We start from the raw sequence: 25083 nt of genomic DNA, 5'->3' as shown, positions 1-25083 counted from the left end.
CCATGATGTCTCCTGAAGAGTCAGTCTCTCAATCTCAATCTCTCTCTCTCTTTCACTCACACACACACACACACACACACACACACACACACACACACACACACCACAACCACTGAGACCAGTGAACTTGAACTGCTAACCTTGGGGTTAGCAGTCCAATGCTTACTAGATAGCACCACCAGGGCTCTTAATTGATCAGCCCCCACCCCAAGGGAACCTTTGACCCCAGGCTGCCCAGCCTGGCCTCTGCACTTCCCACTGGCCGTGTCTCTGCTCCCCTCTTAGTTTGGTTGCTGTGGGGTCAACGGGCCTGAAGACTTTGAGTTTGCGTCCGTGTTTCGACTCCTGACTTTGGACAGTGATGAGGTTCCAGAGGCCTGCTGCCGGAGGGAGCCCCAGACTCGGGACGGACTCCTGCTGAGCAGGGAAGAGTGCCTCCTGGGGAGGGACCTATTCCTGAACAAGCAGGTAGGGGAGCTGGGCCTGAGGGCCAGAGCCACTGGGCCCCAGGGATCTCGAACAGCAAGGTTGCGTGTCTCTGGGACAGGGTCTGGTGGATGCCATCAACTCCCATGGCATGCATCCAAGCAGTACAGGCCTGGCACTGTGGGAGGAGTGGGCATTGGGGCTGGAACTAGAGGTGAATAATTATCTGACACTCCCTGGACTTCTGATAATGCCACTTAAGAGGCACCAAAGATGCCCAGCTCTGCCCACCACTGAAGAAGTGCACAATTGGTTCCAGACAGGGAAAAGTGGGTGCCCTCTGTGCCCAGGGAGCAGCGTCTCCTTGACCTGACCTTCCAAGGTCAAGGGAGTGCCTAGACTTGCTTTCTCTTGCTACCCAATGGCCGTGTCTGCCTTGGAAGAAACCTAGCTCTTTCTGTGGGTGCTCTTTCTGTGGCTTTGGGCTTTTCCCCCACCCCACCCCCCACTCTGTGGGCCTGTGTCCTGTACCAGATCCCTTCCTCCCACTGGCCAGTCCCCCTGAGCCCCAGTATATATGTGAGAGGCCAGACCGGAGGAGGGAGAGAGGGGAGGAGATTGAACAGAACTGGTACCTTGGGCCAGTCCCTGAATTAGGCTTGTAATTGGGGGGAGGGGTCCTGGGAGGTCACAGTTACACAGGGAGCAACAGGGGCAGACCAGGCCACTCTCCTTAGGAGACTCGCAGTCCAGTTAAAGCAGACCATACACAAGCAGCAGACACGAAAGCCAGCGTGTCCCTTTATGTGTCTATCACTACTATGAAGAAGGTGAACCTAGAGGCCTGGCTAGAGTGCAGTTGGGGTAAGGATTAAATAACATTGATCTCGGGAGCCCCGAGTCAAGCTCTTGGCCCAGGGCCCAGCACCCTCCTGCCTGTGCCCGTGGAGATGTCTCAGAACCCAGGCCAGGGGCCCCTCCACTGCTGGACTCAGACCCGAAGGCACTTCCTGCTGCCAAGCCTGACAGGTGGAGTCCTCGAGGCCAGAGGGCCAAGAAGTGGGCACGGAGTCCAAGGGTGTCCTTCCTCTGAAAGGCAAAGCCCCCCAACCCTATGTCTGGCCAGACCCCCAAGGCCTTTCCTCTGGCCCCCTGCCCCTCCTGCTCCATCATCAGCTTGATCCAGGAGCCGGCTGACATATGCTTTAGGATCCCTTTGGTGTCTGTCCCTGACTGGGCCTGCTGAGAGACCCCTGAGGCTCTGGGTGACACTGCTCTGCCTCTGCCCTTCTCTGGGCCTCAGGGCTCAGGAGAAATGCTTATCGGAGTCTTGCCCGTGGCAGATGTTTTGTCCACCTGGTTCCTGTTAGGTCCCAGGCTCTCCCATGTGAAGCAGTGAGCCTGCATTTGGGACCATTCAGGGGAGAGCTGTTTGCCTTAGGATCCCTTGGCCCTTCAGGACATGATGCTGACCTTTGGCCCCTGACCCCAGACAACCTCTGCTCCTCCCTTTCCAGGGCTGTTACACGGTGATCCTCAACACCTTTGAAACCTACGTCTACCTGGCCGGAGCACTCACCATCGGGGTGCTGGCCATTGAGGTAAGTGCAGGTCACTCCATACTGCTGCTCCCCACCCTTAACGAGGGGCCCAGGACAGTCTCCCTGGGCTTGCAGTCCCCCCTCTTTCTGGATTTTCCTAGCCCCATTCCCCATGGTGGGGAAGATGAGTGTCCAGCTCTGAGAGTCCCTGCGGGGCCCGCACACCCCTCTCGTGGGAGGGACTACAGCCTATGATTCCAGATTAGGCCCTTGCATCAGGGCCTATGGGGACTCCTTAACCTCAGAATGGGGGGGGGGCTCTTTACCAAGGGCGCCCCCCAAACCAAAACTAATGTCCATTAAGCTGAGACCTTCATGTGCCCAAGGCTTTAAATCTTTACAGGAACAGAGAGACCCCTCTTTCTCTCGCAGTTCAGACTGACGTTTTGGTTAGCAGCCAAACACATAACCCACTACACTACCAGAGCTCCATATCCTGACCCACAGCAACCCCATAGCAACAGGGTTTCCTGGGAAAGACTCCACGTCTTTATGGGAGCAGACAGCCTCATAATTCCTCCAAGGAGAAGCTGGTGGGTTTGAACCACTAACTCTGTGGATAGCAATCCAGCACCAATCCACAGTGCTACTGAGGCTCCCTAAAGGCACTTAAAACAAACAGAAGGCGGCCAGTGGCAGCCCTTTCGAAGCCACCACTAGGTGGAGATGCAGCCAAGGGGAGGGAGAGAAGGTGGCGCTGCAAGCTTGCCCCCATCTCAAGTGAGGGGCTGGCCAGTCCTGGACCTTCAGGGAGATCAGTCGGGCAGACTGAGGAGTCCCTCTGTCCTGCCCTGCAGGGCTGCCTTGTGATTCGACCTGCTTGGGTTCTTAGTGTGTCCATGGCCCTGCTTCCTGTAGGTTTGGGCAGGGCACTGGCTGTGCCCAGCTCCCTGCTGGCCTCTTTGGGTTTGCTCCTCTGCAGGATGGCACAAATCACCCTGCCTCTGGGTATTGTGGGGAACCACCGATGGCCGGGACAGGTAGTTCAGTCAGCATTTCTGAGTGATGGGTCCACCAGGCCCCCATCCACAAAGCCCTGACCCCACTGGCCAACCACTAAGGAGGCAGACTCCTTCCTCAAAGACTGGGCCTTGCGCCCCATCACCTACCCAACCCCTGCCCTACTGACTCTCCTGTTAGTTTGGCCACAAGCCTGTGGTCTAGGAACTGATTCTTGTCCTGGCAAGGCCACCGCTGACCACAGAGGTATCAGTCCTGGTCAGAGACAGAGCACCTATGCAGAGCTTCTCTGCTCCGGACCCCAAGGCTTTCAGGCAGGTCCTCCCTCCAAAATGGTGGTGCTCAGAAACTCCCTGACTGGCCGTCACAGCTCCAGTGGCGTTTTACTAAACGCCTGCGCGTAGCAGCTATCTCATCCTGTGAGGAGCCCCAGTGGCCCACTGGTTACAGCTGGGCTACTCACTGCAAGGTCAACAGTTCAAAACCACCAGCCCCTCCACCCACGGAAGAAAGACAGGGGTTTCTACTCCCATAAAGAGTGACTGTCTCAGAAACCCACAGGGTCGGGTCTACCCTGTCCTATGGGATCACTGTGCGTCGGCATCGTCTCGATGGCAGTGAGTTTGGTTTTAGCTTTATCAACATGTTGTTTAACTGACATGTCACCACCCCATGGGAGCCCAAGAAGGAGAGTACAGGGGCTCTGAGCCTTGGCCCCGAGGTCAGGGTTCAGTGGACTCAGACCCCAGCTCCCCGGGTGGCTGGGTGACTTGAGGCTAGCCCCCTGGCCTCTGTGCTGCCCTATTCTCCTCTGGAAAATTCCCATGAGAGCACCCAGACAGGCACCCACCAATTCCTCGGTCCATTCTCAGGCCAGAGCAGGCTTCAAACGGGTCCTCACCAGCTCAGTCCTGGCCAGCAAAGCACAATGAGAAACAGATCTGGGTTTTTTAATGTGGGTGAAGAGATGCGATGACTGCAATGGGGAAGACAACAGTCAGATCCTGGGAACGAGAGGCTCGGGGAGGCCCCGCGACAGCCCTTCAGGCGTCCGGTCTGGTGTGGGAGATCGGCAGGGAGCCCTGGTGGAGCCGTGGCGGAGACGAAAGTGGGCAGGCTGGTGGTTGACTCCCGTGGAGACGGACAGCCCCGGAGATGGACGTCAGGGGGGCAGCCCCACTCTGTCCCGCAGACTCACCCGGAGTCAGAACTGGCGCCATGGCAATGAGTGGTGGGGGCACGCGTTCCAATCAGCCTGTCTGGCTGCCACCGCTGAGTCGGGCACCCTAGTTTCTGGCTCTCTGGCTCACGAGGCCTGGCTGCTAGGCAACATGTAAGCCGCCCTCTTTCCTCAGAAAGCGAACCGGTTCCGAGCAGGGCCTGGGCTTGCCATTTTCCCATTCCAGTCGGCGACCTGGCTCACCTGCATTTCACCAACATGGGGGCCTTCTGACTTTGCTTCTTCCACCATAACTGAACCAGAAGGGCTGTTTCAGAGTCCAGGGGCAGAGCCACACAGGCCTCACGGGGGGTCCCAGCATGTCCAAAGGCCTTGTTCCTTCCACAACCCAACATACCGGGGCGGCAGCTGGGTGGGGGCTGGCCCCAGGGGAGAATGCCGGGCAAGTTGGCAGAATGATATAAATGGGGAGGCGGCACCCCCTCTCCTGGATGGGACACCCCACCCCACCTCACGCCTCCTAACCCCAGGCCACTGAGCACTGTGGCTTCCCCTGACACCAATTTCTGTTCCCCTCACAGCTGTTCGCCATGATCTTTGCCATGTGCCTCTTCCGGGGCATCCAGTAGAGATGGACTGGCCTCCGACACTGCCCAGAACCACGCCCTCCCCTTCCCGAGCTCCTGCCATCCTGGCCCCAGGAGGAGAGGGGGGAAGGATGGAGATAGCTATTTTTTTAACAAAACAAAATGAAGACAGAAACATGGACTGACGGACCCGGACCCCCACCCCCACCCCACCTGGACTCTGTTTGGGGGCTTCCGAGGGGCCCCAGCGCCTGTACCCAGGAGGCAGTCTGCACAAGACCAGGAGAGCACTGCTTCAGGGCCCCTCCTGGGCCTGCAGGATGCAGTCGGCCTCCGCTCTCGAAGCCTCAGGCTCGGAGCCAACAGTGAGTGAGTGGTCAGCGAGACGCAACAGCAGAGCCCCGAGAGATGTCCTCAGCGCCCATGTCCCCAAGGAGAGGGGTGCCACCCATGTCCTCGAGGAGCCAGAACCCACAGGATGGTTCCTGGCCCTTCTGCTGGGGCCCAGAGGGGCTGTGAACGCAGCCTCCAAGGACAGTCCAACTGCCAGGCACCTTGCTTGTCCTATCTGTTGGACCAAATGACCTTAAAGGCCCAGAGAGGGGCAGCAACTGGGCATCGTCACACAGCACATGCGTGGCAGTTCCAAACTAAACCTGTCGCTCCTTCAAGGGCTCTGTTGGTCCCAGCAGATCTGCTGGCCACACCCGTCCGTCCCCAGCATCCTGGTGGAGGGTGGAGCCGGCTGGCCTGAAAGCGCCTCCTCCTGACTCTATAGCAGAGACAATTCTGGGCTGCCCACCCCACCCACCCACCCCCGGTGCTTTTTCCCTCCTGCCTCCTGAAGCCCCCACATGTGCACAAGTCACAGGGCGTTTCTAGTTCCCACCCCTTCCCTTTCCGCCACTCCCTACCTGGCTCCCGAGGCTGGAAGGAGCCCCGAGACCATACACCGAAGTTCCCTGCCAAGACTCCTCTAACCACCTGCTTCCACACCTCTAAGGACAGAGAGCTCACTACCTCCCCAGGCAGCCCCCCTGCCTTTGGACCACCCACTATAGCACCAGCTCAGTACATGGAAGCTTCTGGTTGTCTGGGGTTCTCTCATGGAGTCGCACATATACCTTGCTTGTTCACCTTTGCAGCAGAATTAAGGTCAGCCATTGGCTCCCCCGCAGCCCTCATCTCCAGCCTGAAGGACCCCAATTCTATTTCCCACCGCAATTTCCATCGCCGGCTGTGAGATCGCTCAGCAGTGTAAACGAATAGCGGTGGGTGCTACATTCCTTCGCCATGCCTGTGTTCATGCCCACGTAGCAGGAGTTACACACACACGGGCCTAAGCTTATGTTGGCCCCTGGATTTTATGGGCCCCTCGATCCCGATTACTCAGGAATGGTTGCCAGGTGCTGTGCCAAGGATACTGAGGTTTGGGCTCAATGGGACGGGGTGCTGAAACCCCTATTAGCAATGCCTCCCAGACGAGCTAAGCTTGATTAGGGGTGCCTGCCAAGCCTGGTCAGATTGACTAGTGATATCTGCCTGGGAGTGTGAATTTGATTAGTGATGCCTGTCACTGGTGTGGCAATGGCATGACAGGTTAGGATCTGCACAGGCTCCACTCCTAGGAGGAGCCTGTTCTCTCTCCCCCAGGATCCTGTGCCACTTTCCAACTCCCCTCATAGATTCCAGAAATGGAGCAAGGTCAGTGCTGCAGCCTAGTCAGTATTCCTGTCTGCCACACTCTTCTGAGAGGCTGCCAGCAACCCTGTACCAGCTGTAAAAGATGCAGCTTAGCCACTTCCCACCTTCTCCCATGCCCTGCTCTCCCCACCAGTATTTACCCCCTTACTCTCCAAGTGGAGTTTTCACAAGCTGTCCCTGTAGTACAGTGCCCTGGTGACTGTCCTCTGAGCTCCCTAGAGGACAGGTGTCCTAGGGATCCAGGAGGAGCCACACTGGTGTTTCACCTCCAGCCTGGAGCAGTAAGGCCATTGTCTTCCAGTTTGATTAGTGATGTCTGCCACAGGGGTGGGAACTAGCAGCAACAGCACTGTACCAGCACCTAGCTCCACCATCTCATTCCAAAGGGCTTTCCTTGGAGCTGCCAAGGGACTCTTGAGTCTAAGGCCCATCTCCTCTGCCCCTGGCCACACGTCTCTGGTAGCTCCCAGGTCAAGGCCACTCATCTCTCAGCTAAACTCACCATTGAATGAATTCCAACTCAAAATGAGCCTGTAGGGCAGAGTAGAACTGTCCCCTTGAGTTTCTGAGACTAAAGTTACAGAAGTAGAAATTAACTTATGTGTCTATCAGAGTGGCTGGTGGGTTCGAAAGGCTGACCTTGTAACTCACTGTAGTGGACTTCAACCTTGAAGCTCAGCCCTCATCAGACACAAGTCTCTAGAGTACAAGACCATCAGGCCTCAGGCCAAGCAGATCCAGGTGCAGCCCATGGTGGGGTCTCGGTGGCAGCTGATGGCGAAGGGGATGTGATGGCTTCTCTCCTCCCCCCACCCCCAAGAATTAGCCCACAATTGAGAGTTCTGACCCGAATAGACAAGGACCAGGACTACCTGGTACTTGTCATCACACTCCCAACTCTGTACTAAGAACCACTTTCCCGTTCTGAAGCCAGTGAGCCGTAGATAAGGGAAGCCGCATCCCAAGAGCAGGGTGGGCGCAAGCCCCCACGCCCAGCCCAGGTCCTGGTGCGCTATTTCCAGAAGCTTCCTTAACCCTTCCCTGTGAGTCTTGTCAAAGGTCTATTTTGATAACTGTATACGGTTCTTGCAGTAGATAGTTAATTTATCACGTCTCCCCCCGAAGTTCTCCCCCTTTTTATATTCTATCAAGAGGAGTTGTCGTCATATAAAACAGGACACCCACACAGCTGGTTTTGAATTATTTTTTGTTGGTTTTTTTTTTTGTGTGTGTGTATGAGTTTCTTACGAAGAGAGACTGGAACGAAGAATAAATAGTGACTATGAAGAAGGCAGTCTTAATCTGGGGTGGGGCAGCCGGGATAAGGCAGGAGCATGGCTCGAGGAGGCGGGGGTCAGGTCACAGCGGTGGGCTATAGGCATGGTATTCCAGGGCATCCCAAGCCTGAAAGCGAGCTGTACCCCACATGGCCCCTCCGTCACTGCCTATGTCCCACCAAGCCTTACCTCCACACCAACATCCCTAAAAAGCCCCGCCCCGCCGGCTCCACTACAGTGTTGAACCAAGCAACTCGCTTCCTGAGTGCTGCTGGGCCAGTGGCCAGACAGCCCTTCTACACAGAGAGATTGCAGGCTTAGCTGGTTCGACCCCAGCAGATGCCCAGTGCAAAACTGACTCCAAAGCTAGCGTGTCCACCTCCCTAGAGCCGCAGTGGTTCCGTGGTCGAATCTTCCTCTTCCACGTAGAAAACATGGGTTCGCGTCTCAGCCAATGGGCCTCCTGCACAGCCACCAGTTGGCAGGGGGAGCCTGCCGTTGCTGAGGCTGAACAGGCCAAGCAGAGCTTGAAGACTGAGAAGGGCTAAAAGGGCTGGTGGTCTCCTTCCATGGGGGAGAAGGGAGATTCAGCCACGAGGACCCCCATGGTCCACAACACACTCCACAGGGCCACGGAACCAGCAGGGGCGAGGGTCTGCCTCCTCACACGGAATCTGCCTGCCATCCATTCTGCTTCTGGGAATCAATCGCCCGTGACCTCTGAAGGCCTGGCTCGGGCGGAGACTCCAGCCAGGGTTCCTGCCCATCAGATGTCCTCCACCTACACCCATAGGTGGTGGCAGGATCTCAGGCAGTCCAGGCATGGCAGCAGGGGTGAGGATTTGTGGTAGTGCCAGAGATGGGTGTCAGGAAAACAAGGCCCCTCTCCAGTCCAGCTCAGCAGAGCCTGGGGCAGCCCTTGGACCTCCTCCCCAGCTGGGCAAGCAGGGTGTCACCCTGTTGGTCACAGGTTGTGTGATTGGGTATGTGGCTGCAGGGCAAGTTCCCAGGAAGCCATGCAAAGACCTGCTGGGGTGGCAGCCAGGCTCAGGAAAGGCAGGAATGGGCTTGAGGCTGCTGCTGGCCACTATGCCCACCTCCTCCTGGGCAGGAGGGAAGGCAAGCGCAGGAGGCAGGGGCCAAGGAGGATGCCTGGGCAGGTGGACCTGCAGGAAGGGGCAGGGCAGGGGGTCTTCAGCTCTCGGGGAACCAGTTGTCAGCTGCAGGCTCAAGTGGGACCTGGGCGGGGTCATGACCATCAGGTGCTGGAGGATATGCCAAAGAAAAGAAGATAGCCTCCACCTGGCATCACCTCCGTCCATCTGTCTGGGACAGCCTGCCAAACTCAAGGGACTCCTAGGGCACTGGGAGCTGAGTGGCCAGAGCCAAGGAGATTTCCCACTGGGCCAGGCTGGGGGGTGGAAACAGGGCCAGGCTCCTCTGCTCTACCTGCCCAGGGCCGGGCAGCCAGGAGACGTGTGTTCAGGTAAAGAGCACAGGTGAAAGGTGGGCAGGGGGCTTGCCGGGGTTTTCGGCAAGGGCAGGTGCCAAGTTCACTAGACCAGCCAGGAAAGGAAAGGTGGCAGTCCCTGGTACCTTTCTCAAAAGATACAAAGTTTCTCCAGCAGGACCTCTGCTTCTGCCCTCAACCCCATGGGCGCCAGCCCTCCAGTCCATGTCTGTCACGGGCCTCGGAGGCCAGGAGACTTGAGACAGGCAAGGAGGTATCCTCACATGTGGGGGTGGAGAACAAGGATGCGGGTTTCCTCCCTCCCCACACCGGCACCTCAAATCTAAATTCCCAGCACTCTGCAACGTACAGGGTGCCCTGGGCTCCGGGAGGGAGGCCGCACCCCTCACCACCAGGCTGGTCCCACCCCTGTCTCAGGTTCCCCCTGCCCGGTCCCCTAGACTTTCTTGGGTCTCCGGCCGACTTGGTAGTAGTAGTAAATGCTGATGCCCACAAAGAGGAGGCGGCTGGCCAGGAGCAGCAGGACGCCCAGGGACACGAGACCCGTCTCGGCCAATGAGGCGGTGACCACTGTGGGAGAAAGGTGACCACGTCAGACAAGAGGCAGATCAAGTCCAGGCCACACCCCTCTCCCAGCCCCAAGTAGCTCTCTTCTGATGCCTCCCCACTGGGAGGGGTCGGGGTACGCAATTGCGTGGACATGCGCGGTGGGTCGCAGGAATTGCAACGGCGAACTCATCAACCACACTCACCCAGGAACTGAATGCCGAAGTAGCAGGCTTCAGTCAGCAGCGTCCACCGGATGATGGCTTTCTCAGCCGTGTACAGAGCGTTCCACATGATCAGGGAGATGCCTGGGGAGGGGGGCAGAGAGTGCGTGGGGCTCCCCTTCCTCTTCCCTTGCCCCCACGACGGCAGGAGCACCAGTGGCCCCACCTCCTTGCAGGTGACTCGGCTTCAAATCAGACCACCCCCGTGACCTCTGCCTCACCCCCTCCCCACTCAACTCCCTCCTGCTCCTGGCATTCCCCACTTACTCAGGGACCCGGGCCAGGGCAAGTCGCTTGCCCACGCCGGGCCTCTGTCTCTGTCTGTAAAATGGGGATTTGGAGTTGCAGCCAGTATGCCCATCCCAGGCGGGCATAATCTATTTGTGAACGGTTATCTGGACCTACCGTTGTTAGGCGGAGCCCTGGTGGCCTGAGGGGTTAGTGGCAAGGTAGGTGGTTCAAAACCACCAGCCGTTCCTCCGAGCTTTACTCTAGGAACAAGAGGACGCTTCCTCCGGTAAGTGCCGACAGAGTTCGGCTCGGAAGCCCGCAGGGGCAGTGAGGTCCACCTGTCCTATCGGGTTGCTAGGAGTCAGAAGCCACTCTGGCGGCAGTGAGACCACTGTGACGCTTTTCCCCGGGGCTCCTGGCAACAGGGAGCCCAAGCCCAACAAGGACTCCCCTGGGCGGCAGGGGCACAGAGCCCATCTTCTCACTGAAGCAGCAGCAGGGGAGTCCCTCGAGCAGCTGCCCAGCACATGCTCACCGTGGGCACTAGCAGTGTGCCCCAGGCACAGGCACACCAGCAAGCCCAGTCCCTCCACCCGCTCTCCCACTGAAGGGCAAGGGCTGGAAGCTTCCTCAGTCCCCGCCCGCCCCCAGGATAGCTGAGCTTGCCCTTAAAGGCTGAGCAGAAGCCCAGTCAGGACAAGACTGGAGGGACCCTGTACAAAGGCCTTGGAGAACAGGACAGCCTGTCCCCAGGTGTGGCTGGAGTCCGGCTCTCGAGGGGAGCTGAGTTTCAAAGGCTCCCATGCAGCTTCCCAGCAGGCCCTGGTGCAGCTCAGCATAGAAGGCAACAAATGCTTCAAAGAGGCTGGGTGGGTCTGCATTCAGCCAGTGGCTAGGGTGACGATGGAGTGGGGTGGGGGCTGTGGACAGCCCAGGGTCAGTCCGCCTTCTCATCTCGGCTGGGAGGCCCAGGGGCGTGTGTTTTGGGGAGCGGTGTTCACTTCTATACCCAGTTCCCAGGATAGCACCCTACCCACAGACATGATGGCAGCAGCGGAGTTCCAATCCCCTGGGTGAATTCTGCCGGTGACCACAAGATGGCAGGGCATGCCCAGAGACAAAGCCAAATGAGGGCCCATGGGGAGGTGGGGGGTACAGCAGCCTCCAAAGTGGGAGGGAGGGGAGGTTTACTCCCAGATCAGATAGAGGCTCCTAGGTGGGGTCCCCTCAGCTGCCCATCCCCTCCCCCAGTCACACTCACTGAGGAGGGCGCCGCCATAGAGGCGGATGGGAGTCTTGTTGGTCACCTCGGCTCCATCAAAGACAGCATCGTAGAGCTGGTCGGGTAGGGCAAGGGCCTAGGACAGCAGGACAGGTGCTCAGAGGTCACGCTCTAGGGCTCTGTCTTAGGTCAGGGCTCAGAAGGACCAGGGGGCTCCAGGTGGGACATGGGGGGGGGGCAGGGACAGTCAGGGGCCCGGGGAAGGGGCAGGGACTCACCGTGATGGCAATGCCAGAGAAGAGGACAGCGGACACAAACTGCCAGACCCTGCAGGGGGGGTGGGGGGGAGAGGAGGGTCATAGCCAGGCCCTGCATGCGATACCACCCAAGCCCGTCCCAAGGACCCACCCTGCTCCAGCCAAGTTCCCCAGACGGTTGGTTTGGGGAAGCTTATGAGACAGGATGGAATCAAGGGGCCAGACTACCCAGGCACAAGCGATTCTGCAGCTCCCATCCCCCCCACACCACCTTGGGGAGCCCCCAAACACACACAAGCGCTCACCTGAGCCCCAGAGGCTCCCGGACTGTAAATTTAATTTCATTGCCCAAGACTTGGCTGATCTGTGGACACAGAGGAGCTGGACTCAGCCTCAACTGCCCTGACCGCTCACAGCCTCTGCACCCCACCCCAACCACACCTGGCATGGCTCAGCTGAATTCACACCTCGTTCACACCTCTTGGCTCTCTCTAACCCTGAAGTTTCAAAGTGGCTAGGTGCCGGGGGCTCTGCCAGCTAACTGGTGTGGCTGTAGGCAAGGCCCACCGACTTCTCTGAGCCTCCGAAATGGGGCACAAGTTTGTATCCACACTTCCTGAAGAAAGGAGATGGCGCGGCCCTGCCACGCTGGGCAAACACTCAATTAATTGTCTAACCATCTTGGGTTTCCATTCGGAATGCTACTCCCCCGGCTAGGCTTCTAGGCCAAGGAACTGCATCCCCAGGCTCCTGCAGCAATACAGGCCCAGCGACATCCCCAGTCCTGCCGGCTGTGGCTGGGCCAGCTGCCCTGCTTGGGGCCGGGGCTGACCCTTCCTCCAGGGGGGCCCACCTTGGAGCGGTGCACCTCACCATCGTCGTCTTCCCCGCCCACACCCAGGATCTTCCGCGTCTTCAGGCGGCTCACGAGGTCCGTCTGGCTGTGCTTCTTCATCAGGGGTGGGGGTTGCTTGGCCGCCATCTTGTCCAGAGGAGCTGGGGGGAGGCGTCAGCCTCAGGTTGCCGGTCCTGTCCCGCTCCTAGCCCTCAGGAGTGAGGGTCTTAATAGCCGGGAGAAGCCAGAGCCCACCACAGGGTCTACTGGGGCTTTTCTTCAGCCTGAGTCCTGGTGAGGGGTAGGGGGCAGGTGGGCATCCACGGACCCAGACTGAGCATTCAGGTCTTTCTCCACCCTGCTGGGTGCCCTGTCCTGCTGCAGCTTCCTCATCTGGGAAACAGATCCGGGCAGGGACCCCCCAAGGCCTTTCCAATTGTGGGTGACAGCTGGAAGGACCGTGGGGGTTGGAAACAGGGTGTGGTCACTACAGCCTGGGTCAGCCAGGGCTCAGAGTGGAACAAATGTACCCAGACTGGGGCCCAGGAGGGAGGGGTATCTAGTTCTGAAGTACAGGCCCCCCACTGACCTTGAACTTAGATACCGCCCCACCTGCCACCCAGAAAGGCCTTCTCTCCCTGCCCCTCCCAACTCCCCGACACCTTCCTTCAACCTGCCAGAAAGAAGGGAGAGGGATGGGCCCCGGCTAAGCTCAGCAGGAGGGAAGGTGGCCCCGAGAGCTAACAGGGGCTGTGGGCAGTCCAAGTGGCCTTCCCAAGCCTGGCCCCTCCCCTGCTGCTAACCCACGTCACCCACCAGTGTGGGGCCCATGCCGGCAGCCCCCCAGGTCAGGAACACCTACCGTGTCAAGCCCCGACTCAGGCGAGGTGAGCGGAGAGCCTTGTCTTCGATCCGCACAAAATCTCTGCGAGATGGATGTACACTCAGAAAAGGGCGGGCAGAACAGAAGGCGGGCAGCCACCGCGCTAGCAGAGCACCTCCCGCCGCTCCAGACTTGGGATAAGGGTTCAGGCAGTAAAGGGCTATGCGTTGGCTGCTACCCACCCAAAAAGGTTCAAGGTTCAACCCCACACAGGGACTCCAGCAAAGGGACAGCAGTCCCCGGTCATCTGCTCTGGAAGACTCCCTGGGCCAGCTCCACCGGTCCTGTAGGGTCACTGTGAGCCTGACCAGACCACCGGTCCATGCTGACTCACAGCGACCCTATAGCACAGGGTAGTACTGCCCCGGAGGGTTTCTGAGACTGTAAGTCTTTACAGGAGTAGAAAGCCTCGTCTTTCTCCCACAGAGCAGCTGGTGGTTTCCAACTGCTGACCTCATGGTTAGAGGCCCAACTCATAACCACCACAACAGCAGGGCTCCCTGCAAAACACACCAGGAAGCATTAGCTAACCTGTGGAAGAGGACCCAGTTTATGTTAAAAGTCATGGGTCCAGTTGGATCTAGTGACTATGAAGTCCCACCAAAAGGCCTGGCTCTGGCCAACCCTACTCGCCCTGATCTTACTTCCATATGTGGAAAACAGGGAAACTCGTCCCCTGCCCTCCCCCACCATCCTGGGGGGTCCTGAAGCCCCTAAATGGCAGCACAGAGGCACCCAATCAGCACCACTGCTGATGTCCTCCCCTTGGGGCACCCCGTAGCCAGGGATGCCAGGCGTGGGGGTAGGTGGGGCTCTGCCCACAGCCAGGGTTTGACTGGCTCTGCCAGGGCCTGGGGGAGCCGTCACAACACTTCAGCTGCTTGCCACCCCCTTCTCCAGAGTCCAAACAGAGGCCCTCATTAGCCGCTGCCACCCCACGGCTGCCCACCCACAAGCGCCAGCATGCAGCTGCTGAGAGCAACAGGAAACCTCCCCACCCTCCCCTCCTGACCAGCAGCCAGGGAGCCAGGGGCCCTGCCACCCGCCCCCTCCCTCTCGGGGATTCCCCTCCGGGCTTTGGATGTTTTAATTTGCATACAGTAAACTGGGCTTATTTTGGTTTCCAGCTCTATGAATTCAGCCTCCGGTATTTAGAACAAACAACAACAATGAAAATTAAAAACAACAACAAACACTCACTGCCATCAAGTCAATTCCAACCCATGGTAACTTACTATAGGGTTTGTGAGGCAGCTGGCTGTTTCCCAAGGAGCAGCTGAGCCTAAGTTCAAGTAAGGATCGCGTCCAAAGAACCCTACAGAGCAGTTCCGCCAGCCCCCCCAAACACTCGCCCCGCAAGCCCCTGGTTGATCCGTGCCTGTGAGTCTGGGGAAACCTTTCTTTTCTTTCAATTACGTTATGTAAATGAAGTGGTTTAACAGACTGTGCATCCGTCCCAATGCCTTTGAACGCCTTCCGACTTGGCCTGTGCGTCAGGAGTCTGCTTGGGGCAGTTCTGCAAACAGCTGCTAGAAACACGTGCGCCCAGGTTGGCCTGCGATGCTAAGTCTCCATTTCTCCAAGGCAATCCTACCCAGGAGTGGGAACGCTGGGACACCAGGCTTGGTCAAGGAGGAGGGCACGGAACGTGAAGAGGACCCCCCACAGGGTGCCCTGACACAGTGGCTGCAACCGCAATCAACCGGCACAGACCCGAGAAAATGGCGAGGGTGCTGCAGGACTGGCAGTGTCCCGTGTGTTGTCGGAGGGTCGCTGTGCATCGGACAACACGTGGCAGGAGGACAGGATGCCAGAGCAGCTGTACCATCTTGCACCCCTCAGCGTGGCTGGGCATTCCCGTTCCTCCACGTCCTGTCAACACTTCACAGGGTCAGTTGTTTGGCTGCTGCAGACAGGTGCCCTGGTCTGTGAAAGCCGAGTTGGGGGTGCTGCCTGATTCCGTCTTACTTTGCCCCTCCCTGGCTCTGCAAGGTGGGACAAATCAACCCAATGGCTTCGAGCCTGTTTCTCCATCTGAGAAACGAAGCCGCAATTCTCATCCATTGGAGAGCTTGATGGCAGTGTCATGACTGAGCTGCAGATGACCAGGTCATCGGTTCACACCCAGCAGTCGCTCCACAGGAGAAAGGTGAGGCGGTCTGCTCCCATAGAGATTTTAAAAGCCTTGGAAGCGCCAACAGGCAGTTCCACCGGCCGTGTAAGGTGGGGATGAGTCACAAACTGGTGAGTGTAGGCTGGGTTTGGGTGGGTCTGGGGGTGAATTCAAGGATAACCCTGGTCAGGGCGCAGAGAGGGGCAAGAGCACGTGTGAATGAAGAAGCTGCATCTATGACGACCTATGGGTACCAGCACTGAGGGGAGGGCAGGGGGGGCAGGGGCTCTCCATGTAAAGCCTGGGTGGACAAGGGAAGGGAATCTGCTAAAAAGACATCAGATCAAGTTACCTTTCTGTTCTGGATCCAAGTGTTCCCAACGTGGAAATCACGACCCTGGCTTTCCCCCCAAGGACCCCTGGCAGCACAGGCATGACAGAAGAAAGGGTCATTCATGCCCATCTGGCAGTGCCAAGGAAGAAAGGTCTGGCAACCTGCATCCATAATTTAAGGAACACACTCTAGGGATGGGGGTGGGGGGTGGCCAGGAAAGGGACGTGGTAGCACCTAACCCCGCAAACCACTTCTCCACCAGGGCTGCCTAAGGGACAACATGTGGATGGAAGGCCACAACCACACTCCACTATCACCGAGTGGATGTCGACTCACGGTGACACTGCAGAACAGGGTAGACTGGCCCCCTGGGTTTCTGAGACCGAAATGCTTTATGGCGGTAGAAAGCCTCGTCTTTCTCCCAGGGAGCCGCTGGTGGCTTTGAACTGCTCATCTTGTGCCAAGCAGCCCAAGGCATGACCACATCATCACCGGGGCTCCTCACACGGCGGACAGAACAGGCTCTATATAAAGTGCCAGCTACAAGCTGAAGTCTAGTGGTCGAGAGCTTGCCTGCTGATCCAGGCTCCCTGGGTCTGAATCTGGACCCCTTGCGGCACAGTGGGTGGCTGCTAGCCACAAGGTCAGTAGTTTGAGCCTACCAGCTATTTCCCAGGAGAGAGAAGAGGCTGTCTGCTCCCGTAAAGATGCCAAGCCTTGGAACCCACCCCACAAGGGCAGCTCTGCTCTGCCCTAGAGGGTCCATGGAGTAGAAACAGACCCGATGCCAGTGGGTTGGGTCTGAATTTGGGTTCGAATCCTGGATGGGCCACATCTTAGCTGTGTGCCTGTGGGCAGATGACACACTCAGGCTGTGCTTCAGTCCCCGGGAAAATGTGGGGTGTAAGGAAGGCAGGCGTGCCCTCCGTGAGCCCCCGGAAAGTACACCATGCTTGGGCGCCAACACCCGTCCTCCTCCAGCCACTACCACATGGCGGTGGATGTGGAGTAAAGGCAGGGGAGCGTCCCAAGCAGTGTCTGCTGACTTCCTCGGGCTGTCCCAACCCAGAGGATTGAGAGCTGTGGCTACTGTTGCTGTCCTTAGGTGTCCGGTCGGGTCCAACACCCCACGCCCACCCCGACCCCAGCACACACAGACGCACACAAACACACACATCACAGGCCTGGGCCCCTCCTCCCCCCGCACCACAGTCTACCGGATGCAGACGAGGAGTGTCCGGTCCTGAGACCCAGGAGTGGATGGAAGGCTGGGCTTTATCCAGGACAGCCAACCAGGTCCCAGGGCAGGGGCTCCCCAGGGAGAGTGGAGTCTGCAACCTCACTTCCCCCACCTTACCAGGAGGAGGATCCCCACCATAGATTCCCAAACAGATTTGGCCTACTATCCCCTTATAGGGGGGAAAAAAAAGTATTCTGTGCCACGGTAACAATTAAACACTCTAGCCCATAATCTGGGATAATGTCCATGGACCTGCCTTTGCCACCACCCGGGATCATTCCAGAGCCCCCGCCCTCCTGCCAGGGGCAGTCCTGCCCGCTTTGAACCCCCACTCCACCCTGTGTGGCCTGGCTAGATATGGGCTTTGAGGACAGCATGGGTTCCTACCCCGGCCCTGTCCTCTTACCAGCTGCTTAGCCTTGCAAGTGACCATAGCAACGGAGCCTCAGTCTCCAACCCTGGGGAGTGGGCTCCTGCACTGGTGGAGAGAGGGAGGGAGGGGCATGCAGCTGGCACCTGCCCTTCTACTTCCCTGTTTCATTCAGCCGTGCCCAGTGGAAAAAGCCTGCTTCCTCCCCTGACCCAGCTGCCTCTCCAGGGCCCCAGGGCTCCCCAGGGTGCCAGGCCAAGGAGGCTGGAGCTGGTGGGGAGGGGAGGCCACCAAGCAAGGAGAGGAGGAACGTAGTTCACAGACTCCAGGCCTCACTCTCAATTTTGCCCCGGTCTCAAGCTCCAGGAATCCCCAGTTCAGGCAGCAAATCATTGCCCTGCCCAGTCTCACCCCCACTCTAAATGCCTGCCTCCCCCAGGAGGCTCTTCTTGCCACTCCCACTGCCCCTAGTGGAATGCTTAAGGCCCATCCTCCAGGCAGCCTTCCCTGGGCACAGACCCTCTCCCTCCCTCTGGGCATCCCCAAAGGGCTTCTGTGTAGGCAGTCCCAGTCACACTGAACCTGGCACTCTTAGTCACTGCCCGGCAGCTCCCTGGTCAAGCCTGCACTGCCGGGCACACAGCAGGCACTTGATGGGCATAGGTGTTAGTAATGAGTGAGAGTCAGCTAAAGGCGCCAGGCCCCCTAATCCTACCAGCCCCTTCAACACCACAGGTCCACAGATAAGCAGGCAGTAAACTGCAGCCCAGAAGGGGACAGGAGCTTCCCAGTCACCCACAAACTGGTGGTGCTGAAGGGCAGAGGGGACCCGACAGGGAGGCAGAGGTGAGCCACCCTGATCAGTCAGTCAATCGTGGGCCTGGCTTCCACCCTCATAAAAACCCTGCTGACCTCAGGGGCTGCAAATGCTTTCCACAGAGTGCCTTGGCATACGGGGATGTCCAGGAAATAAGCGGGGGTGACCCAGGTGAGAACTAGGAGTGAAGCAGCCAAGGGGTCCAGCACATGGGACGTGTGCATAGGGGACAGGAATGGGGCCATTACCTAGCCAGCAGTCAGCCAGGCAAGGGCCAGCCCCCAGCAAATCCCAAAAGGCCCTTCCCATCCTCATGCAGCCTTCCCAGGAAGCCTGCTTTCCACAGGACTAGAGTGGGGTCCCCAACTAGGAGCAGCACCCAAGAGGGCTAGCTTAGGAACCGGGACACAGGACCTCAGGGTCCAAAGAAGCCCTCAGAGGCTGAGTCTCCCAGTGATACAAGGGGACACCCTCGGCTGAGCGCCCAGTCCTTCTCAAACAAGACCCGCCCCCCCATCCCACCCCCACCCAGCTTGCTGCAGGGCAGCTGCTGTCTCTCCCCATCCAGCATGGAGAGCTGCCTCCACAGGCATCTGGCCCAGAGCTGGGGGGAGGTGTGCTCACCTACCCAAAGCAGGTGCCTCCTCCCTAAGAATGATCACTTTACAGATGAAGAAACTGGGGCATAAGCAAGGAGTGCAAGTGTCCCTTGAAGTAAACAGCAGGTAATGGGGTTCTAATCAAGTGACCTGTGTTTTAACTGGGCATCTGAGAGGAGCAAGGCTAGACACAGGTGTTTGGTGAGCTGGATCCTCAAGATGAGCTGAGATCTAAGTCATGCTCTCCATATTGCCCAAAAATGGTGGGGGCAGGGGGGGGGCGTGCAGGGGAAGCTGCCTGTATTGTGTATTTTAAGGGATGGCCCCAAAGTGGGTGGCCAGTATCGCAACTCCTCCCCAAGGTCCAGCCTCTGGGCTGTGACTCCAGCAGGACCTGGAAGGGCTGCAGGAATCCCCCAGCTTTGGTTAACCCCTAACCCCTAGGGGCACTAGGGGGAGCACAGGGAGAGATGGAGCCTGGGAGAGGAGAAGAAGGGAAGGGAGGGAAAGGGAGGGGAGGGGAGGAGAGAGGCTGGAGAGGGCTGCTGCTCCCAGCAGGTGGGCTTAGCACCAGGCAGGAGGTCTTAGAGCTTCCAGCATGCACCCTAACGCACCCACCGGCTGCCCCAAGTCAATTAAGTCAATTTTAACTGACAGCAGCCCTCTGCACAGGACAAGCAGGAGAAGGAAGATTCTCAGAGAGCAGACAGCCTCGTCTTCCTTCCCAGGAGCCGTGTGTGTGTGTGTGTGTGTGTGTGTGTGTGTGTGTGTGTGTGTGTGTGTAGAGGGGGGGGTTCTGCACCACCGCTGACTTCAAGGGTAGCCGTCCAGCACTTAACTCGGTGCACCACCATGGATCCTTAGGTAGGCAAATGCGGGATCAAGGGCAGAGATTTGGGTTTAAAGGGACCTGTGATCACATCTCAACGCTGCCCTTCTGACCCTCCACCCCGTGGCACAAAAGTCAAGCCTGGCCATCTCTTCTCCAGACAGGGGCAGCCTGTGAGGGTGTGTCCCATTCCAGAAGGCGAAGGAGCAGGGCTCTGGGCTACCTGCCTCTGGGAGCACGGGGTCCCTTCAAAAGTAAATGGGGTGTGGGTGTGGAGAGAGCTGAGGGCAGGGGTGAGTGGGGTGTGTGTGTAGGGGGGCACCTCAGGACACCTGGCTGGGCAGGGACAGAAGCCACCTCCTCCATTGCAGCTGCCCCTGTGGGTGTTTTCTGCCAGTGTCCTAGGAGGGGTAATTAGCTTACAGGCGGACCTGATTAGTCAGACCCCAAGCCAGGCAGCCAGGGCTGTGTCATCATATGTCCCTCTCATCAGCCTGCTCACCGTCTACTAGCTGTCACCGGGGAGGGTGACAAACAGTAGAACCAGCGTCTGCCGGGGAGCTGAGGGGCAGGCTGTCACTCTATTCCCCATGGCCAGGCCAGTAACAGGGGCTCCACGGCCATTCCCCCCTCCCCGTAACCTGAAGAAACTCCAACGGAGAGGGGGAGGTGGGGCTGGGAGCTGGTCGCAGGTGGCTGCCCTGTGTTCCCGAGGCACTGGCCAGTGACGCCAAGCTCAGAGGGCAATGTCCCACGTTCCTCATCTAGAAAAACCCAGGGGGTGTGGTCTCCACGGCCCCGCCCCGTTCCGGTACGTGCGCTTGGCGGCGAGGCCCCGCCCCTAGTGGCTTCCAAGCCCCGCCCCCCACTAGCCACCACGGAGGAGCTGTGCGCTTGGCAGCCCCTGCTGATGACTCACCGCTCCTGCTGCTCTCCTTTGCTAGTTCTCCATCTCTCTCCCCAAGGCACTCACTTTGCAGAAAAGCAAAGCCCAAACTTTCATCACAAACACCCATCCATCTCTAGGGCTTTAGAGGCAAAACGTAAACATTCGGAGACGTCAGGAAGTGGGGTCCTGTCCCCGCCCGGCCTGGCTCCCCTCCACCAGGGTCTGAAGCTGCCTTCAGAAGCCTGGCCAGGGGTGGGGTCCAAGCACTACCCACAAGACCTGCGTGTTACCCACAGAAAACTTGTCCCTCAGGACTAGACCAGACTCCCCCTGGGCCCGGGACTGGGTCAGAGAGCTTAAGGTCAGCTGGCGTTGTCATTGAGTCGGCAGGATCCCATGGGGCCAGGGCTCTTGTGAGAGCTTAGCCTTCCATGAACCCCAGGGGGAAGTTTGAGGGGGGCCGAAAGGGAGGGAGTGGCATTTTCTTAAAGGAATGCAGGCTGCTATCCAGCCAGCATTTTCGAAACCAGTGGGGACTCGTGTCCTGGATAGGGTGGCGGAGGCAGACGGAAGGGTGGCTGGACTTTTCCCAGGATGAGGACCAGTCAGATGCCAAGTCCTGCCTCTGCCCCAAGACTTAGGAGTGAAAAGTCTTTGGGAATAAAAAGCTGGCCAGCAGCTCCCTTACTGATTGGTAAAGGCATGGGTAAGGCTCAAATGGGTCTAGCTTCAACTCAGGTTCTACCACTAATTAGAAGCCCAGGTGGCACAACTGTTAAGCACTGGCTGCTAACTGAAAAGTCTTTGGGAAGAAAGAGCTGGCCATCAGCCGCAACCTTACTCATTAACGAAAGCCCAGCCACCGCCACTGAACCTAGTCCAACTCTGGGCCCCGTCTGGTTTCCCAAGCTCTCTCTCTTTGCAGGGGCAGGTGGCCTGCCCTGCCCAGGAACCACTGGTGGATTTGAACCACAGACCTTGAGGTTATCAGTTCAATGCCTACCCAATAGCACCACCTGGGCTCTTCCCCTTAACAATAGCAACCTGGAAACCCCTCCGGGGTAGTTCTACCCCATCACAGATTCAACTCGAAGGCCCACAGCCACCACCACCACTTACTATCCGCCTGGCCTTGGACCAGGGACTGTCTCTCTCTGGACCTCAATTCCCTCAGCTGCTAAGTGGGTCTGATGAGGACACCCTACCTCACCAGTGAGCACCCTGAAACCACCCAGAAGCAGGCCTGCTTTGTAGTAACGCTCTGTGAGAATGGCGACTCTTCTTTTCAGACTGGGGGGAGTGCCATGTTGCCTCAGTTTCCCACTTAACCTCTCTGTACCAAGATGGTGTCAGAAGTGGGCCGATGTAGGAAAGAAGTGGAAAGAGGAAGCAAGAAAGATGCTGCCAGCCTCCACAGGCATTACCACCCTAGGTGGGCCTGCAGAGGGGGCTAGGAATGGGTTCCAGGAAATAAAATGCCCCTGGGGTACAGCCAGTGTTGTTGAATGGATGATCAAGAAGCAAGGTGCCTGGAAGGTGCCAGGGCCACCTGTCAGAACATCAGGCACCTGCATGGCCATGTGTCCTGGAGCTGTGTGTCCCAGGAGCACTTAAATGCCATCTCTGATCACCTTCTGCTTTTACCTGTAAAATATCAGGCAGCCATTCCAACTGTCTCCTTGCCACCCCCTCGGCCAGCCAGCTTCTTCCATGTTCTTCACATAGGCCAGGCACTCCAATCAGGGGGGCCCATTGCCCCCCCCAGAAGCTCACTCCTACCTCCCTCAAGTCTGGCCTAAAAGTCACCTCCGAGAGGCCTCCCTGCCCGCCCAACGTACCCACCCCTGGACATTGGGCCAGGAAGACAAGATCATTTTGCCTGGGTCTGGGGCTGGCACTTTGCTCAACAAATCATTTGGGGCACCCAAACCCACTGCCACTGAGCTGATTCCAACTCATAGCGACTGACCTCATATAAGGTTTCCAAGGCTGTTGATCCTTCTCTAGAGGGGCAGCTAGTAGGTTTGAACTGCCGACCTTATGGTCAACAGGCCAACCCTTACCAGGCAGCCCTCCCAAGGCTCTCTTTATTTGTAGGACAGCACTCATTGTTCCCTCCGAGGGAAAAAAATTACAAATTTAAAAAACAAAACCCAAATTCACTGCCATCAAGTCGATGTTGACTCACAGTGACCCCATAGCACAGGGTAGAACTGCCCCTGTGAGTTTCTGAGACTATGACTATAACTTTTTTTTTATAGCTAGGCTCTTTTCATTTATTTATTTATTTACTTTAATCATTTTATTAAGGGCTCATGCACTCTATTTTTTTTTTTTTTTGGAGACTGTAACTCTTAATAGTAACTTCTCCAACAGAGTGGCTGGTTGTCTTGAACTGCAGACCCTGGGGCTAGCAGCCCACTAGGTAACCAAGACAGGCTCCTCAGAGAAAAAACAGCCTGGGTCTAAGTGAAAATCAAAGGCTATTGTTAATCCCACTTCATCTGTCCCCTGGCCCCCTGGGGGCAGGCCCTTTCCTTTCTCATTAGGTGCTAACTAGAAATGCCACACAGGGTTTCCCAGGTGACAGGATTCCAGCTCTTCCCTGAAGCTGCAGATTGAATTTGAGTCACCCCTACGCTGTCCATTAGTTTGGCTTTGGTCCACCAGGGATCCTGCAGCAAAGGTAGGACTCTCAGAAAGTCAGAGGGAAGGAAAAGCTGGGGGAGGGGGGGAGCAGCAGGGCCTGGGGACACTTGGCCAGCCCATAGGTAGTGACAACCAAGTCTTGGTAAAAGGGGCTCTGGGTCTCAGCCCTCCATCGCACATCAAATACCCATGCAGCAGGTATCCTGTGGGTACCATGAGCCGGGGCTACTGGGTGCCCTCATGCTTGAGCAGGATCTGGGCAGCCCGTTTTACAGGTGGGATGCCAGGCCTGAAGAATTGGCTGGATTTTATTTACTAACTCAGACTATAGAATGCCTCCCCCCCCCCCGCCCACCCCCGCTGAGTTTGTGAGTAGTGAGCACCGCTGTGTGGTTAACCGGGTGTACAGTGCCCCCTCCCGGCTCTTCAACAAAACACCCCCGAGTCCCTAGGAGCTGTGGACCCCTCTCCCCAGGCCTCCAGGAGGGGAGGGCCAAGGAGCCGCACAGCCGGGCTGGGCACCCCTGCAGCTGGGCACCCTCGAAGGCTGGCACCGCTCAGAAAAGTTTGCCGGAACCCAACCAGGAAGTGCGGGCACGGTTAGGCGAACTTGGCCGAGGGCGCAGAGTTTGGGTGGCGTTTGGGGCTTCAGGGCCTCCACCCCGCTCCCATCTTTCCCAAAGGAAAACCGGCTGGAGGACAGGACCCGGGCCGGGAGAAATAAGGAGTCCCAGAGTTAGTGCCAGGCCTCGCGCGGCGCGCCGGACGTAAGCTGGCGGTTGGGAGGGTCCCTAGAGGATCCTGGTCACTCGGGGCAGTGGGGACATTCTGTCCATGGCAGCCTTCCTGCGTCCGGAGGGACCCCCGCGCGGCCCGCTCCTATGCGCGCGCGGAGGGAGGGCGGCAGGTCTCGGTCCACCTGTGCCCCCGCCCGGGAGTCGAGCACGGTGGCGATTTCGTCCAGCTTCTCCGCAGTTTCCGCGCAGGGGTCTCCCCCGGACCTGCCCCTCCCCCTCCCCAATCAGTTCTCCATCTCGGGGCTCCGGAGACTCCGGCACTTTGTGAGGCCGGAGCGGCAGAGCTGGGGTCCCGGGGAGCGAGCAGTCTTCCCGCCCAGCACCCCTGCCCGACGGGCCCTGGAGCCGGCAGGTCCAGTCGGACTCGGGGCGGCGGGGACTCCGTGCGGGGGCGGCGTGGGGCTCGGGCTCGCAAGTTTGTGCCACGCACTCCGCGGGCTCGGGCACAAAGACAGGGGCGGCACTGGGGGTGACGGGGGGCGGGAGGGGGCCGAGAACTGCGCGGCGCGGACAAAAGCGGAGCGGAAGGGGAGCGAAACTGCTTTCCGCTCGCAAGCAGCGAGCGCCAGCCGGAGAAGCGGAGGCCCAGGGTGGGGACCTCCAGTCCCGAAAGGAGGGAGTGGCGGAGAGGAGAGGGAAACCGAGTCCGAGGACCGGGCTGCCAGGGGAGAGCGCGGGGAGAAAGCGGAGCTGCGGGGCGGCGCCCGGGAGGAGACCCCCTGGAGTCCCGGCGGATGGGGGGGGGGTCGGAAGGTGCGGGGTGGGCGGGTGGGAGGCGGCTCGCACGCCCGCGGCCCCCGCCAAGCCCGCAGTCTCGGCGGCCGTGGGGAGCCCCGCCGAGCTGCACTGCGCAGCACCGGGCGGCGGGGAAAGTGCGGGGCCCGGGAGTAGAACTTACGTGCCTAGTGCGTGCTGGCGCCGGCGCGGCTCGGGGCTGGCGGGGCGGCCGGGCGGCCGGGGCGGGCGCCTCGCATCGCGCCGCGGCGCGGGGCAGGGTCGGGCCGGGCTGGACTGCGCGCGGCGCCCTGCGAGGCCGGGGTCT

The 25083-nt window shown here is 58.7% G+C and overlaps 2 protein-coding genes across 3 annotated transcripts in view; one reads left to right on the top strand and one right to left on the bottom strand.

Moving 5' to 3' along the window:
• Positions 1 to 7731, top strand: part of TSPAN18 (tetraspanin 18) — a 21187-nt gene extending 13456 nt beyond the window's left edge. Inside the window, exons 5-7 of the mRNA XM_075545844.1 lie at positions 286 to 468; positions 1944 to 2027; positions 4749 to 7731. Of these exons, the coding sequence (XP_075401959.1) occupies positions 286 to 468; positions 1944 to 2027; positions 4749 to 4796 (315 nt within the window). The 3' untranslated portion in view covers positions 4797 to 7731. The remainder of the gene's footprint in view (positions 1 to 285; positions 469 to 1943; positions 2028 to 4748) is intronic.
• On the bottom strand, positions 7656 to 25083 carry TP53I11 (tumor protein p53 inducible protein 11). 2 transcript variants are annotated; one of them, XM_075545846.1, is made up of 8 exons: positions 24940 to 25083; positions 13384 to 13446; positions 12540 to 12682; positions 11992 to 12050; positions 11708 to 11756; positions 11469 to 11565; positions 9959 to 10060; positions 7656 to 9776 (listed from the first exon to the last, which is right to left on the bottom strand). In XM_075545846.1, exons 3-8 carry the CDS (start codon positions 12666 to 12668, stop codon positions 9643 to 9645), a joined length of 570 nt encoding a protein of 189 aa, XP_075401961.1. In that variant the 5' UTR covers positions 12669 to 12682; positions 13384 to 13446; positions 24940 to 25083; the 3' UTR covers positions 7656 to 9642. The 2 variants fall into 2 exon arrangements, with proteins under 2 accessions (XP_075401961.1, XP_075401960.1); XM_075545845.1 differs by having other exon boundaries at positions 12540 to 12812; positions 24940 to 25082.

Source organism: Tenrec ecaudatus, chromosome 4 (genome assembly GCF_050624435.1).
Source record: "Tenrec ecaudatus isolate mTenEca1 chromosome 4, mTenEca1.hap1, whole genome shotgun sequence".
In the NCBI taxonomy this organism is placed as follows: Eukaryota; Metazoa; Chordata; class Mammalia; order Afrosoricida; family Tenrecidae; genus Tenrec; species Tenrec ecaudatus.
This window is presented reverse-complemented; position numbering and strand designations above follow the sequence as displayed.

What these genes read in the sequence shown, in the direction of transcription:
- TP53I11 (XM_075545846.1), bottom strand. Translation starts at nt 12,668, where the DNA reads ATGGCGGCCAAGCAACCCCCACCCCTGATGAAGAAGCACAGCCAGACG. An exon ending in TCTCTGGCATTGCCATCACG is followed by an intron (nt 11,566 to 11,707) that starts GTGAGTCCCTGC and finishes CTGCTGTCCTAG; the next exon opens with GCCCTTGCCCTACCCGACCA. An exon ending in CTATGGCGGCGCCCTCCTCA is followed by an intron (nt 10,061 to 11,468) that starts GTGAGTGTGACT and finishes CCCCCTCCCCAG; the next exon opens with GCATCTCCCTGATCATGTGG.